The 17,489-nt window shown below is 38.0% G+C and overlaps 1 protein-coding gene across 4 annotated transcripts in view; it reads right to left on the bottom strand.

Annotated features, from left to right (window-relative positions):
- nphp4 (nephronophthisis 4) overlaps window positions 1-17,489 on the bottom strand; it is a 160,809-nt gene that overhangs the window by 86,979 nt on the left and 56,341 nt on the right. For 3 of the 4 annotated variants that reach the window (XM_079896120.1, XM_079896119.1, XM_079896122.1), the window contains 2 exons: window positions 5,817-6,010; window positions 306-420 (listed from right to left, as the gene is read on the bottom strand). The exons of the other annotated variant lie outside the window; for it this stretch is intronic. In XM_079896120.1, coding sequence (XP_079752246.1) covers window positions 306-420; window positions 5,817-6,010 — 309 coding nt within the window. The remainder of the gene's footprint in view (window positions 1-305; window positions 421-5,816; window positions 6,011-17,489) is intronic. 4 annotated transcript variants of the gene reach the window in all.

Raw genomic sequence — 17,489 nt, forward strand, 5'->3', positions numbered from 1 at the left:
CATCAAGGTCGGGCCAGGGGTCTCAAAAAACAATACAGTTTATTTCAGATCAATTTGAGGAAACTTCCTCCCACACATTTCAACAGCTGTTAGTGATGCTGTTCCTGCAGACTGCAGGTAAACACAAGTAAACAGTCTGGTCCTCCCAAATTATTTTTAGAACGGTTTAATTAGCAAAACTCCTAAAAATGTCTAGTTTGAAAGAAGAAGAAAAAGATAGTGAACGTGCCATTAAACAAGCGATTCACACTCGCATCATGTTTTTTTCAAATTTTTGAGAGGCACATCGTTAGCATATGACTCACCTGGCCATCTCCAACCAGTGGACAAGAGAAAACATACTGGAGCTGGAAGACGATGCTGAAAACCACGTCCCTCATCATCTTCAGCTCCACACTGCCACGAACAGACAGTCCGTCACTGCAGGAGGGAGAAAGCAGGGTTTGAGATCATGGATATATCAGAGCTCGGCATGGAATCTTGTGTAATGAACCTACACACCCACACTGACCCAGAAACACAACTAGTCAAGTGACATTCATTAACACAGGTGTCTCAGTTTACTGTTTTATGAGTTGGGAAAGCACAGCATTGCATTACTGAATCTAAAGACTATTGTAGATTTTAGCAGACTATTTCTTTATAAGGCTATAAAGAAATGAAAACTTTTATTTTGTTAAATCGATAAAAAGTGACAACATGTATAATATTAAAAAAGATTTCTATTTCAAATAAATGCTGTTCTTTTGAACGTATTACAGTTTCCACAAAAATATCAGACTGGAGTAATGGCAGCTGAACTATTATATTATAATAGAAAACAGCCATTTTAAATTGTGATAATATTTCAATATTACTACATAATAGACTTCTTTCAAAAACATAAAAAAACAACTAAGCCAAAACTTTTGAACGGTAGTGTATGTAATTATAGAAATTTTTGAAATTCCAATTCTAGGTAGAAAACAGCTATGATATATTAATTTAATTAATGGGGTTTAGAAGCTCATACAGAGGTAAGAGAAAAAGAACAGCAATTTAGCAGACACTGAACACAAAGTTTTGAGCTAAAAAATTTGTTCTATGTCCTGAGTTTAATGCTTACGCAACCTCAGAATAAAACTATTAACATTCTAACATGGAAAGTTGTCCAAATTGCATTTATATTTCATAACTATTTTTTTTTCCTATGACTGATTCTGTAGTCATCACATTAGTCTTTATAGTCTGATTCTGAATCTCAAAAAAGCCTTTAATAATGATTGCAGCTTATTACATAAGCAGTTACAGGCTACAGAGAAAAAGTACACAGCATCTTAGATGAACCCACAGCACAGTACAAAAAAAATTTAAAACTATTTCTAAGAGTGTGTAGTGATGCCTTCATTTGCTAGGCTCGGTAAATGTTTTTATACTGTACATGTACACTACCGTTCAAAAGTTTGGGGTCAGTAAGATTTTTAATGTTTTTAAAAGAAGTATCTTCTGCTCACCAAGGCTGCATTTATTTGATTAAAAATACAAACAAAAACAGTAATATTGTGAAATATTATTCCAATGTGTGAATATACAGTAAAGTGTAATTTATTCCTGTGATCAAAGCTGAATTTTCAGCATCGTTACTCCAGTCTTCAGTGTCACATGATCCTTCAGAAATCATTCTAATATGATGATTTGATGCTCAAGAAACATTTATGATTATTATCAATGTTGAAAACAGTTATTTACATTTTTATTTCATGATGCTATGATGAATAGAAAGGTCAAAAGAACAGCATTTATCTGAAATCTAAAGCTTATGTAACATTAAACACTACCGTTCAAAAGTTTGGGGTCAGTTTTATTTTTGGGGGAAAGAAATAAAATAAATCAATACTTTTATTCATCAAGGATGAGTTAAACTGATCAAAAGTTACAGTAAAGACATTTATAATGTTAGAAAATATTCTATTTTAAATAATTGCTGTTCTTTTGAACTTTCTATTCATCAAAGAATTTTGAAGAAAATTTGTACACAACTGTTTTCAACACTGATAATAATAATGAATGTTTCTTGAGCATCAAATCATCATATTAGAATGATTTCTGAAGGATCATGTGACACTGAAGACTGGAGTAATGATGCTGAAATTCAGCTTTGATCACAGGAATAAATTACAGTTTAAAATATATTAAAATAGAAAACAGTCATTTTAAATTGTCATAATATTTCACAATACTTTACTGTTTTTTTTTTATTGATTTTTATCAAATAAATGCAGCCTTGGTGAGCAGAGGATACTTCTTAAAAACATTAAAAAATCTTACTGACCCCAAACTTTTGAACGATAGTGTATATTTCATCGTTTTTAGTTATAACTATGAAGCACTTTGGGCAACAACATTGCTATTAAATGTGCTATACAAATAAATAAAAGTTGAAGTTGAAGTAGAAAATGTCAGAATGAGGTTAACATCACTTTTTCCATACTGGAAGACAAAAAAAGTGATGAAATTGAAACTGAAAAAGTTTGCTTCAGGCAGCGTTACTACAAGGTGTTGAAATTCCCAAATCTCATGTTTAAACTCTCATCTACAAACTGGAAGGTTGGCGTCAGATCGTTTGCATCATTCTTGACGGGTTTTCACACAATCTCATAGACATTCTCTGCCGTCATCACAACAGTGTTGTTGAGAACGTGCAGTAAAAGTTTTTAGTGCTAACGTCTCCATAATTACACCCAATTTCTCTCTCTTATAAAGGGCAGAATGTGATGCTCCACTCTCTCAGACACCTAATTACCTCATTGGGTAATTATAGACCTCTTTCTCTCACCGCACACGAATGGTGCTTGTGACTTGTTCTGCGAGATCTCACATGGCAGTGACTCTGTGGTGGTGGGGGCTGGGGATTTTTTTGCAGCAGGAGCAGCAGATAGAGTAAAACAGACATCAACAATCAAACCCTCATTTCTCATTTGCGTTGTACTGCAACGGCTTATCAGCATTTTAATTAAACAAAGAGTGAAAATACGAGAGACCATAATTAAGAAAGTAGAACTGTTTTTAATACTTTCTGCAAAAGATGCTTTTAAAATATTTAACATCCAGAGAGAAAGTGTGTAAATCACCTTAAAAATCCATATTTGATAAGGACTGTGCTAAATAAGAGATGGAACTGGGATGAAAACCAACGAGGTGAGGCGAGGACACAGGGATCTCTGCTTGGTAAGCACTAGGGAGGAGAACCAATGAGGGATTGAGAATTCAATTTATTGAAACAGGACCGATGGAGCATTAGACTAGAGGAGGTCGTAGACAGACACTGGAGTTTTCTGACAACAGGGTGTTTATATTTAAGGAATAATTAATTCAAAAATAAAAATACTGAGCTCATTTATGCACCCTTATGTCGTTCCAGAACAGAAACGCTTGTGTTCTTGGGTGTAATACAAAAGATATTTTGAAGAACCTCCAATATGCTGTGTTTGAATGAAGTGGTATGAATAAAATAGCTTTATGTGTGGAATAAACAAAAATTTGCATACACTGCCATTCTTAACTTTTTGAGAAAAATAAAGAAATTAATACTTTTCTTCAGCAAGGATGTAATAAATGGCTTTAAAATGACTGTAAAGACATAGCCTGGGTTTCCCCATGCTGCCTTGAGCGCAGCGCGATTTTATTCACGCTGCTAGGCAGCCTGGATACCATGGACCAGATTTTCCCCTCAAAAAGGGAACCAATCACAGAACGGGGAGGGAGCAGCAAGATGATGACGACGACGTCTATGCGACACACCGAAGCAGTTTGTTTATATCTATGGATCCAACATGGAATCAGACGCGAAGTTACCTTTCCATGCAGCCTTAGATAGTGTTCTAAGTAGTTTAGTCTTCTTCAGCCATCGTCTTCTTCCACGTCGAATTTCTGTCGCTCTACATCTACTGTCTATGCTCTACATACGTCATCTGGTATAATTGAAACGATTGGCTATGAGCTACGTACAGGCGCATTTGATAGACATTCGTAACGCCCAATAAACGGCTCTGGGCATTCGTAAACCACGCCTCAAATAATAATAATAATAATAATTCATTACATTTATATAGCGCTTTTCTCGGCACTCAAAGCGCTTTACATAGAATGGTGGATCTCCTCAACCACCACCAATGTGCAGCATCCACCTGGATGATGCGACGGCAGCCATATTGCGCCAGAACGCTCACCACACACCAGTTTACTGGTGGAGAGGAGACAGTGATGAAGCCAATCAGTATATGGGGATGATTAGGAGGCCATGATGGACAGGGGCCAAGGGGCCAATTTGGCCAGGATGCCGGGGTTACACCCCTACTCTTTCGAAAGACATCCTGGGATTTTTAATGACCACAGAGAGTCAGGACCTCGGTTTAACGTCTCATCCGAAGGACGGTGCTCTTTGACAGTATAGTGTCCCCATCACTAATCACTATACTGGGGCATTAGGACCCACACAGACCACAGGGTGAGCACCCCCTGCTGGCCTCACTAAACACCTCTTCCAGCAGCAACCTGGTTTTCTCAGTTGGTCTCCCATCCAGGTACTAACCAGGCTCAGCCCTGCTTAGCTTCAGTGGGCAACCAGTCTTGGGCTACAGGGTGACATGGCTGCTGGCGAAAAATACGAGAATATGAAATACGCTGCTGCTGGAGTAAAATACGAGAAAATGAACATGTGGTTCCCAGACCACGTCTCAATGAGATGAGATCTGACGTTAGCCAGGCTAGTAAAGACATGTATAATGTTACAAAACATTTCTATTTCAAATAAATCCTATTCAGCAAATAAATCCTGGGAAAATGTATCATGTTTGCACAAACATATTGAGCATCTGTCACTAAATCAGCATATTAGACATGATTTCTGACAGATCATGACATACTGAGAACTGGAGTAAAAGCTGCAAAAAAAATTAATAATATTATTTACACTAATTCAGTGGTTCTCAACTCCAGTCCTCGGGACCCGTTGCTCTGCACATTTTGTATGTCTCTCTTATCTGACACACTCAGTTCAGTTCATGGAGTCTCTCTTAACGAGCTGATGATCTGATTCAGGTGTGTTAAATAAGGGAGACATACAAAATGTGCAGAGCAGTGGGTCCCGAGGACTGGAGTTGAGAACCACTGCACTAATTTATTCATTGTTATTTTATTATTATTATTTTGATTGAGTGATCTACTAAATGCAGCCTTGGTGATGATGCGTGGTGATGTGCTGAGTTTGAAAATGTGCATGCACAAATGAGATTTGAGAATTATAGAGCAGTTGGAGATTGTAAATATTTAATTAAATACAAATATTATGATTTATTTGCTATTTAAATTAAATGTATTTAAATTAAATAGTATTAAATTATTTAAATAAAAATATTAAATTTGTTCCTCAAACAAAGCTATTGAATGACTTTAGAAAACTTGTATGTGATTTATGTCAGTTTCAAAGCCTGCAACACCTGGGCACTGCTTGACTTCATTGTGTGAAGTTCTCTTTTTGTGTTCCTTTTAAAAAAGAAATCAATACAGAAACAACATGATGGGTGAGCAAAATAATCCCTGAATTTCGGAGAGCATCCAGCACAAGCCGGGAGGACACCGATCAATCATTGATCTCTTTATAGACAGTAGTATGAGAATTATGAGCGTTGTAGTTGAAAAACATATCATTAGATCCAGGATAGCTGGTAAAAATGAATTTCAATAAAAGTGGATGCAACTGGAAGTGAGGTCCATGGAAGTATGGCAACATTTCTCAGAATTATGGGAAATTAGTGGACCAGATGGAATCTACCCACCTGAGTTTGTCCGTGGAGGTCTGCCTGAAGCCTCCGCCTGCGCTGGCTCCACGAGCCCTGGCTGCACCGCTCCCTGTGGCCTCACGTTCTAGCACCAACACATGAGGTTTCTCCACCCAACCCCAGCCGTTATGTACCCCAACCAGCAGCCTGCGCTCCTGCACCACAACCGAGCGTCCCTCCGCGCCCCTGTTCTGATCAGGAAAACACACGTGAAGGGAATTCAAAAGCCGTTCTGATCAGGAGACATTCATGCATAATTACAGGAACATGAGTTTGTGTACACAGACACGTGAGTGGAATTCCATGCATGTTTGGAATAGAGGGGAGTCTGTCTGACAAGGTCTGTGAACATTTAATCCTCAGAGGAGGAATGGGAATGGAACGTGCAGATTGCGTTTGAAAGCTGCACAGTTGCGACGACTCTGTGCTGGAAAGTGATAGGGGCATGTAAGCTCTATTGATCCGTTCTATCCTCGGGACTGAATCTGAATGGCATTTCTCTTGTAAGCAAAGAGTGTAGAGCTTGCAGAGAGAAAATATGCAAAGAATAAAACGTACTGACTCAAAACAAAGAAAAAAAATATTTTTGTAAATACATGTTCTGATTCGCTGTTATTTTGTCCTTTTGTGTAGCATTTCACTTTTGAGCCACTTTCACACAGAGATTCCGGAAAATACACGGATAAAGTGACCCGGGATTTGACCCGGGTTCATTTGATTTTGGTTCATTCACACTGCCAGTGATTTTCCGGAATCAGAGAGTGCGTTCACACACAAGCCGTAAAAATCCCGTAGACACGTGACATCGACGTGACGTAATGTCTCAGCAGCGTCTTAAGTTTGCTTATGAGCTGCGATTTCTCTCTCTCGCCACGCTTGTGCATTTTTTTTCTCTGACACAATCATAAACTAGCGCATTACGTACCGTTTCACAGCTGGCGAATGATCCCGGCTTCAGCGTCATCATTACGACACTGCATTGATAACAGCTTTTGTTCACACAGCGCACGTTCTGGGACTGAACACGGCAATGTTACTAGGTCCCCAACCCGGCATCGATGCCGGCATTAATCCCGGGTCGTGTTTGCGTTCACACAGAAGGCGTTCTGGCAATTTCCCAGCAATTTGCTGGAATCATCGCGCAGTGTGAAAGGGGCTTTAGTGAGCACAGAAAAATTATTTGATGCTGGAAAAATGATTCACCCCTTGTTTAGACACACTGTAAAGCCTAAACAAAAAAGTATTTTAGATTGTGACTGGTACTGGGGAAGCTTCTTTGAAACTGTAGCTACCAAAACTACAAACTTCTTATCACTGAAAGCAATTAAATTACAATTAGGGCAATGTTTCTTACTCCTGGTTACTTACTTAAGAAAATGTGAGTAAAAGGGTTAAGAAATTCCAAGATTAAGATGGAAAACCACTGAAACAGGTGACCAAATTACAGTATGTCTCAATTAAGGGCAACAGCATTAAACTTAAACAGATAAACAGATTATTTTATACTGTATATATAACTAATAAGTCAGTTACAGTTTATATAACAGTGAAGAATAGCACTATTTAACTTAACATTTTAGTTTTTAAAATTGTGTACAGGGACTTGAATCTGTAAATCTTTTTTTAACCAGTTCGTTTACATAAATTATGTGAACAGATTCTCTAGAATGAACAGTAATGCAGCTGTATATAAAAAAAAAAAACAGTGATACCCAAACAAAAAAACAATAATATAGCATTTTTTATGCTAGGTGCTTTACTGGCATCTACGGATTTATAAAGAACCTGTGAAAATCCATGGAATTTTTCCATTGTACAAGAAAGGTTCTTTAGATCAGAGGTCCCCAACCCCCGGGTCGCGACCGGGCCGTGGAAGAGTTGTGACTCGGTCACAAGAAAATTCTGGGGAAAATATATATATAGCTATGCCACTGTATAATTTATTGTGTGTTTCCCTTTTAAGAGCTACCATTCAAATTTACATAGAGGATGATTTCAGAAAACACTGGTTCCACAGTTACATGTTTAGCTAAAATTAACATGAGTGTGAAACAAGCATCAATGTCAGTGCATGAAGAGCATTAACTCATTAAGATCGCAAATGACAGCGAGCTGAAAAGTATTTCAGACATCCTCCCTTGCAGGCTTCTGGATTAAACACAAAGATGGAATATCCAGAGATAGCTGCGAAGGCCGTTAAATGTTTTCTGCACTGACAGCCATTAAAACAAAGTTACGGAGCAGACTGGACATTTGCAACACACTTCGAGTCACACTGTCACCCATCCCTCCTCGTTGGGATCGTATTATTGCAGGGAAACGAGACAAGGGCTCCGACTGATTGAGTGTTATGGGGAGTTGTAATGTTGCGTTTTAGTTTGTTATTGTATGCAGTTTATATGGAGATGTAATTTGACGATTTCATTTCCAATATTATGTTGGTCCACGAGAACATTTTTAAAATGAAACTAGTGCTATAAAAAAGGTTGGAGACCCCTGCTTTACTAAAATGCTTTTCCCTCTTAAATAAATGGAACAGTTCACTGAAAGGTTCTTTGCGAAACCCAAATGGTTCTTTTATGCATAGCTGAGAAAACCCCCTTTTAAAACCTTCACTTTTAATGTACATTGCTACTTGTTGGAAAAAGTTACACTGTTTTGAAAACAGCTGAGCAACTAGCACACTACTGAAAAGTGTAAATAAGTAAGTAGTTTCAGTTAGTTTTCCCCCAGCACAGGAGTTACGGCTTCAAAACCGTCCTAGTAAAATCCAGAAGGTCGGACAAGTTGTCAATGTCCCTTACTGTTACGTGTTACATAATAAACCATCACAGATACGTGCACCCCAGTCTCTAAAAACTGTCACCAGTATCTAAATATTGGGGATGCAACTCCAAGTCCAGCAGCTGTCTTTGTAAGTCAGTGTCCAGGCATCAATTAAATGACAGCCTGCTGCCATTGTGTGGAGACTCTTGGCAGACACCGGGTATATCGGCTCAGAGATGGTGTGGCAGCAGCAGTCAGATGTTATTAATTGCAGCATTACAGAGGATCTGTAAAAGAAGGTATGGGACTAACAGCTTTTCTCTCACACTTCTCCTCAGGGTGAGAGGCGCATCTATCTGCTCAGGCCTCCCACTCACCGCTCCTCCAATTAGCATATCAATTGTGTGCAGTGTTTTATATGCAGGCCTACAAGAAGCAGTCCGCGCGCATCCACTTTACGCCATGAATCACCCAGCTACTGCGGCGACCATCAGAGTACCTCTAAAATCCTTCCTTTAAATGGATGTAATGCAATTTTGTGCCCCGTTCACGGCTTAATAGGTTAGATCTGCGCATTTCCATGAGTCTGATGGGTTCTTGCCAGTGATATAGATGTGAATGATGACTTGAGAGGTACATTTCATTTGATATTTTAGTACGATAAATAAATTGAGACTAAATATCTTTCGGTAAAATGTCATCATCTGTATTAAGCTATCACACAAAGCTAAACCAAAACAAAAGGGATAGTTTAACCAAAGATGAGCATTCTGTTATCATTTACTCACCCTCATGTCGTTCCAAACATGTTTGACTTTCTTTGTTCCGTAGATAACAAAAGGAGAAGTTTAGTGGAATGTTCATGCTGCTCTTCTGATTTTTTATATTATTTCACAATATTACTGTTTTTACTGTTTTTGATCAAATACATTCAACCTTGATGTGCATAAGAGACTTTCAAAAACATTAGAAAAAATCTTACCGACCCCAAACTTTTGAACAATAATGTACTTATTCACATTTATATCACTAGCAAGAACCCAGAGGAGGAGGACATTCAGTAGTTTTGTGAGCTACCAGGGATGTAACAAAAATATTCAAGATACGGTAAGGCACCAATACATACAATACATACCTGACCAAACACTTGTTATGGAAAAGCCTATATTGATCAATTAATTTTCTGACTTGTTGGTGGTTGTGGCCCTGTGAGGTATAGCCGTTTTTGATGCCTTCTAAGGCTTACTTTTGGTCAACAAATCTTATGACAAATCTGAGGTCCAATTATCTGGAAGAACACTGTGAATCGCTTTGGTGCAACAAGCCGAGAGAAATAGAGTACTCCAGGGACACTATATTCAGCAATTATTTATTTCAGCAATGGAAGAGGCTATGCCAGTTTTCACGAACAAAAGTGTTCTCAGTCAAGAGAGATAATTAAGTAATTAAATCACATAGCGATGTGCCTGTTTTTAGCAAATACATGTAACAACGCCCTAAGGTGATGCAGCCCAGCTTGCGTGACAGCGGAAGGTCGGTGGGATGGCTTACAGGCTCTGCAGGACAGACAGCACACATTAATGTGGGAATTAACAGTCCCACTTTGAGGAACACAGGGATTAAAACTTCAGGTCATGGAATGTATTGCCTTAATACTCAAAACAGTTGTGTTGCTTAACATCTCATATAGAAACTGTAATGCCTTTTTTTCCTTATTCTTTGATGAATCTAAAGTTTAAAAGACAAATAGAATTTTTTGTAACAACTTAAGTCTTTAATCCACCTTTAATCCATCCTTGCTTAAAAGTATTAATTTATGTAAGAAACTATTACTGACCCCAAACATTTAAACAGTAGTGTACATTTATGTTAATGTAAATAATAAATAATAAACAAAATGGTTCTTTAATGAATTTTTTTTTTTAAAAACTAGAGTACAGACTTCACATTCTCCAGGCCTAAAAGCAGCACCATGTGCCTTCAGTAGGTTTACTTCTCTCTTTATCCACGGCTTCTGATTAGGGTGTTTTTCATCACTTTGTTATCTGTGTCACTCCTTTCCATTAAAAACCAAATTAGCAGCAACAACAAGAAGCTGAGCCACTAACCACACAGTGATGAGACAAGTATATGTCACCATGGCTTAAATCCTATCAAATGAGCTTTGTGTACAAGTGTGCATGTATATCACTGCCAATTTACTCCCTAGGGAATGATACAAGTGACGTATGTGTGTCAGAAGCAGCATACACACTGCTCACTGCAACAAGTTGATAACAATATAATGATATAGAATTAGTCCAATATGCTTTGACGCTGAACCTAACAACACACTCTACTTTAAACACAAACAGGCATAGAGTCTACTGCATTACAGATTTTAAGAGATTTTACTCATCCTTGTGTAATACATCCTAAAATATGTGCTGTGCCACTATTAAATGAAAGATAAAATATGATAGAGTAACAGAAGCTTGTCAAATACATTTTAACATGCATTATTAAGCATGAAAATAAGGAAATATATATATGCTAAACAAACTAAACCAATGGATATGATTTATACTCATATGGCTTCTCTACCAAATTTTTATTTAAAAATGACAAATGCAATAAAAACAGAAGTATCAGTATCGGCGAGTACCAAAAATGAAAGAATCAGTCTAGCTCGTGAAAAAGTGGTATCGGTGCATCCCAAGTACTTAAAAAGATAGTTTTTTGACAGGTAAATTTTGTCGTAATTTAATCACCCTCAAGTTGTTCCAAACTTGTATGAGTTTCTTTCTTCTGTTTAACACAAAATATATTTTAAAGAATGTTTGTAACCAGACAGTAGACAGCACCCATTGACTTCCATAGTATTTTTTGGAAGTCTGGTTACCAAATTTTTTTTTAATATTAGTTTGGGTGAGTAAGGGCACAAAAGGGCACAAAACGCACAAAATTTTGTACCTTCAATGACACTTTCGATGACTTTGATGATACATTTCTGTCATAATGAAGCTTAAAAAGTCCAATCCTCATTTCACTCCCATTATATAAACGGTTTGACAGAAGAAAAAAAAAGTGTGCCACACAAGTTTGGAAAGACATGACAGTGAGTAAATAACAGTATTTTCATTTTTAACTATTACTTTTAAAAAGACATGGTGGATGGACAGAAAATCAGGAAATAGACAGAAAGGCAAAGGATAAAGTGAATAAGATAAGCATGGAAAACGAGCCTGTCTGTAGCTTATCTTAACACATCGGCAACAGAAATATCTTATTTCTGTTTCATACTTTATACTTTTTTCCTCTCACTCTCCTTTTTGTCTCCTCTCTGTGCTGTCACAGATTTTGCTTCCTGTGACCAAAATATGAATATTTTAGTGCTAAGAAGCTTAAAGGGAACAATGAAATGGCCTGAAGTTAAATCATACCCCATTTCCAGCTTCACAGAGAAAAAGCGTGTGGCTGAGTGAGAGAGAGACTGAAGGAGAAGGAAAGCGAGGGAGGAGAATCTTTTCTGAGTGATGAATGCAGCGCAGTGTATCTCACAGTAAAGACAAAGCTTATTCTCTTTCATTGGCCTCTGTTTCTCATCTGTGAAATTTCTGGACTCTGCGGGTCATGCATCATCTAGCCCAACGTCCGTGACAACAGGCCCTTTAACAAACAAGGCCAGCAACAAGGACGGAGGAATATTACTGTGAATTGAACAAAAAGTACAAAAGATGAGAGGTTTGTATGGAACGAGCAAACGTTTATACTAAGACTTAGTGCCAAAGTAGAAGAAAAAAAACCAATGGCTGTTTTTATTTTGCATCTGTTTATGTGGTTGTCTCACACAAGATCAAGTTCGCACGCAAAAAAAGAGAGCTGGTTAAGTCCCCTCACTCAAAGTTCTGTATTTATTTATTGTTTTTTGGGGGGGTATTTTAGTTTGCAGGGAATATATGTGCTCCCATTGGCATTACAAGAAGCAAATTCAGCCTCAAACCAAAATGTCTTTGATGTTTTTGATGGTGGAATCAGAACAGAAGACTTAAAAATAGAAACAGTTGCGTTTGAATCTTCATGAAAGACTTCAATGCTTTCTAAAGAATATACTGTAACTTATTTAACTCACGTGTGGGTTGGATCACAATGTCATGCCGTAAAATGACAACCGACTTTTCTCTTGTTTCACCTCAAGTCTTGATAGTCAGGTTTTTTTTTTTAAATAAAGGTTGTTACAAAGGTCATTCAAATAAAAAAGTAGGACTTTCGCAAGTAGTGCTTCACTTTCACTTTGACAATACTCACGATTAACTGTCACCAATATGAACAAAAGCACTAACAACTCCATTAACAAGAAGTATAGAAGATTAAATGTGGGCCAGCAAGTTGATTTTAAAGAACCTTCTGTGTGTTGAATAGTCTGGTTCAGGCGAGTGATTGGGAAGGTCATTTAAACCAAATATAGGAATAATAGCAGCAAGAAAAGACCAGCTCTAGAGGGGTGAGGGTCATCGTCCCATTCAGACTCAAGAATTGAAGAAGTTTTTTTTCCCCCTGAAAAATAAAATTGGTTTCTGAAGGTTATTTCTCTGTAGTGAGCAGATTAAATGAATAGAGAGTGTCTGTTATTTCGGGGAGGAGGGGGCATGACTGTGGAATGTCACCAGCATTTATTTAATACCAGTGGGCTGATAATCGAGGGAAGAGGTTTCATAGTTTAGTCCGTTGGGGAGTGACTAATTTTATTAATGCAAAATTATACACCAAATAAAAACTTGCTTTTTAAAGAATGCAATTATACACCAAATTATCATTATTATTATTTTTTTAAGTATTTAAATTCACAGGGCCCTGGACAAAATTTTAATTGTTAGGGACCCCCTACATTAGACGCAATTAGAAGACCTTTGACCTTTGTCATAGGACAAGAACAAAACACTATCCCTGTGTCACCATTATGTTTAGTTTTGTTCATGGACTTTCAGTTTGTTCATTGTCATGTATTTCCTTGTTCAGATTCCCACCACTCATCTGTCTCCTAGGTCACCGTCATTATTAGTTCATATGTGTCACCCGTGTGTAATTAATCATCCTTGTTTGTGTTCACTACTTTAGTTGTTCCTTCTCCTGCACTCCTTGTTCGGTCTGCGTTGCATTTAGTGGCTATGTTTACCTGCACAACTTTTGTTTCAATCGGACTGAATTCATTCCGATTGATGCTGAGTGAAAGGAGAATTTTAGAATGACGGGACACTCATTTATGACACTATTCAACAGGAAGAACAGCTCGTTCCACGCATCATACGTCATTGCGTCATTACGCCATTTCTACGTCATTGCACGTGTGCAGTCCTTTCAGTTTTGGTTTTCAATCCGATCAAGTGTTTACATGTTCTCTCGATCGGATTAGAAAAGGAATAAACTATCCCTTTCAATCCGATCGAAATTCCATTAGGATCGATTAAGGTGTTTACATCAAGGCATTTCAGTCCGATTGAGCGGACAATCCGATTACTAACGGATTATTTGGTTGCATGTAAACGTAGTCTGTTGTCCTTCCTGTCCTAGAATTATTTGTATTACCCTCATTAAACTTCGTATTGGAACTTTATTCTTCATCTTTGTCTGCCTTCCTGCAACCACCCGTGACACCCTGGTCCCCTCCAATGCCAGCTATGCGTATTTAAATAAATAAAAATATTCTTTTGTTTAGATAATTTAAAAAATAAAGAATTACTTATAAATAAAATAATATTTTGGGCCCCATCTTACACCCGGCGCAATGCAGCACTGAGCGCGACGCAAGTGTTTTTTGCTAGTTTCAGTCCGACGCAGTTATCATTTTCACGTTCTGCACCACATTGTTTACATAGCAAATGCATTTGCGCCCATTTGAGCGCCCATGGGTGTGCTGGTCTGAAAACGAGGTGTGTTCTGGCACATTGTTGGCACATTGCTGGCACATTGCTATTTTGAGCCAACAGAAATAGACTGTGCCATTGACCAACTGAAACCTGGTCTAAAGTCAATGGCGCAATTTTTTTTTTTTTGTTATTTAAAGGGGGGGTGAAATGCTATTTCATGCATACTGAGTTTTTTACACTGTTAAAGAGTTGGATTCCCATGCTAAACATGGACAAAGTTTCAAAAATTAAGTTGTACGTTTGATGGAGTATTTCTGTGCCAAAAATACTCCTTCCGGTTTGTCACAAGTTTCGGAAAGTTTTTTTCGAGTACGGGCGTGTGTGACGTCAGAAGCGGCGGAATTTCCTTATACGGGTCCTAAGGGCACTTCGCCCGGAAGGGCGCGCACGCACCCGTAGACCAGAGCGAGAGAGCGAAAGCAGTACGCCCATCAAAACGCTGTGCTCGGCTTTAGGGAAGTTGCCAGGGCAAGACAACCCTGCACAGATTCCCAAATAACCCAGCGTTAAGGGACCAGTGGATGGAGTTTGTTTTTCCAGAGCATCAACGGAGTTGTGCAAGTGTTCTTGTTTGTTCCCTGCATTTCGACGATAATTGTTTTATAAACAAGGCCCAGTTCGACGCCGGATTTGCAGATCGTCTAATGCTGAAGGATGGAGCAGTCCCAACGATAAAGGTTCACGGTCGTGCGTTGGAACCGCAGGCGGTGAGTAAAACTGCTTCAAATGTCTGTGTGTAGCTAGCTATTAAAATAAAAGGATTACAATGTAAAAGATTATTATCGTGTACATAAAGATATGGTGGAATCCGGCTTGTCCCATAGATGGTCTGCTTGCACACTTTTACCTCGTACACAAGCAGATTCGTTTCCTTTCTGGAGACAGTTTCGGTCTTTCCACTATCAAATTCCGTCATGTAAATAGCGAATCTGCCATGACGTGAGCGCAACTGGCATTTAAAGGGAATGGGAGATGAGACTCTGATTGGTTTAACACACGTAAATCCCAAAACACATCCATTACTCATTAAGAGAATAGGGACAACCCTTTTAAACCAATAGCCTGGTGCGCCAACCATTTTTACCATTGTTAAAATAGCAAAAGTGGATTCGGACATGGCACGCCCTAAGTGAACTTGCGCCCTGCGTTTAGACCATACACTTAGATCGTTAAAATAGGGCCCTTTATGTGAAAACTTATTAACGTCAAAAACACATCACATAATGATGCAGCAGTTTCTTCAGTTTCTTTAATCAATACTCAATTGCATTATTGTGGCAGCAAACTATACTTATGGAGTAGTTGAAGGGGAGCATGAACAATTTACATAACTCTGACACAAAAGAATTCTTTGGTCAGCAAGTCCTCAGTTCTTTGAAAATCATAAAAGGGTCTCACTAAGCTATTGACTTCTGCGAAATGGCAATGCGGTCGAAAGAACTCAGAGTCAAGGGCAAGTCAGAGAACAAAGACGAGCTTCCTTATATTAATTTGAATCTGCACTGCAGCTCTTCCCCCATAATAGACTTTTAATGGATTTCATAAAATGTACAATAAAATTCATTGGGATTTATTGACAAATGACTTGTGAAAGAGCTGGGAATAAAGAGGCAATTATTCAGGGTATAAACAGTGACAAAATGTGTAAATGCTCAAACAACCAAGAGACAATTACCATTAACCCTTAAAGGTGCAAGTAATGTTGTCCACTAAAAGTTTTACCCTTGCACTGAAAAACACATCATTAGTGAAGAGATATTGTTGCAAGAAGGAGGGAAAGATTATGAGGGCACATGAATTTTAAACATATTTATAATAAACTGCAATATTCCATAAAAAACAAGAATTGTATATTTGGATTTCATGTTGACTTTAACCATGTTATTAAATGATTAGTAACAGTTTTAATTGTTAGTTTACACCACAGCTAAGTGCTCAGATCAGGTTTTGTGGTTTCAGTGCACATCTTAAAGTTTAGTAGCGTTTAAAAAGTGGTTTTATCACAAACTGTATGTTCCTTACGATGCTTATGAGCATCCCAGCATGCCTTCAGAAAGAGCCGAATGAATGCAGTTATATACCATATCTCAGGCTTTAAAAGATTGTGAGTGTGTGTGTGTGCCCACACTGAGAGAGTGTGCTGGCTCAAACTGTGATGAGTCATGCAGGAAGTGTAACAGCAGTATCATTAGCATGTTATCCACATCCGCCCACTCAGCCTCTCTCTCTCTCACACACACACACACAGAGCTTTCAATTGTTGCAGCTGACAAACACCTCTCATTGATGATGCTAATCGTTGCCCTCTGCTAAGCAGTACATCAACAAAAGACACAAATGCACAGATGTACAAAAATATACAAACGCAGATGCCAAGCACAAAAATGTTCTGCACCAATGTGACAAAATAGCTCAAACCTCCGGCAGCCAATCTTTTTTACCTAGCCAGTCAAAAGCACCAAAAAGTTCCCCAGATGCTCAGAAATGGATCCTCAACATGGAGGGGCTCTTTACATTCATATAAAAGGTCAATTATTCAGAGGAGAAGGAGTTTCAGAAAATGTTTAGTTGGGGCAGCAATGTACCAAGTAGTGTCCTAAATTGAAAATTCCTAAATGGAAAAGCACTATGGTAACTTTTCACATTTTATTCTGTGAACATTGAAAACCGTAATCAAACATCAGCAATGATTAAATCTGAGACCAGTGTAGCCATTTATTGAGCACTGCACTTTAGACAGTTAGATTCAATTTAGTCTTATTGTGTTCTTTTAGACCGTCTTTGCATGTCACTCATATCTAATTGAATAACTGTGTGCAGCTCTCAATGTAAAAAAAAATAAGTATTTTCAAAACATCTAGTCAATAAGCTAAATCAAAGTTTAATCAACGCTCTGTATGAAATTAAACAGAAGTGAAATTAAAAAGATAAAATCTTGCAAGACTGTATGAAGGAATTATTGAAAATTGTAATATGGGGAAAAACTGTTGGATATTTC

The sequence above is a fragment of the Squalius cephalus genome (genome assembly GCF_949319135.1).
Source record: "Squalius cephalus genome assembly, chromosome: 16".
Lineage (NCBI taxonomy): Eukaryota > Metazoa > Chordata > Actinopteri > Cypriniformes > Leuciscidae > Squalius > Squalius cephalus.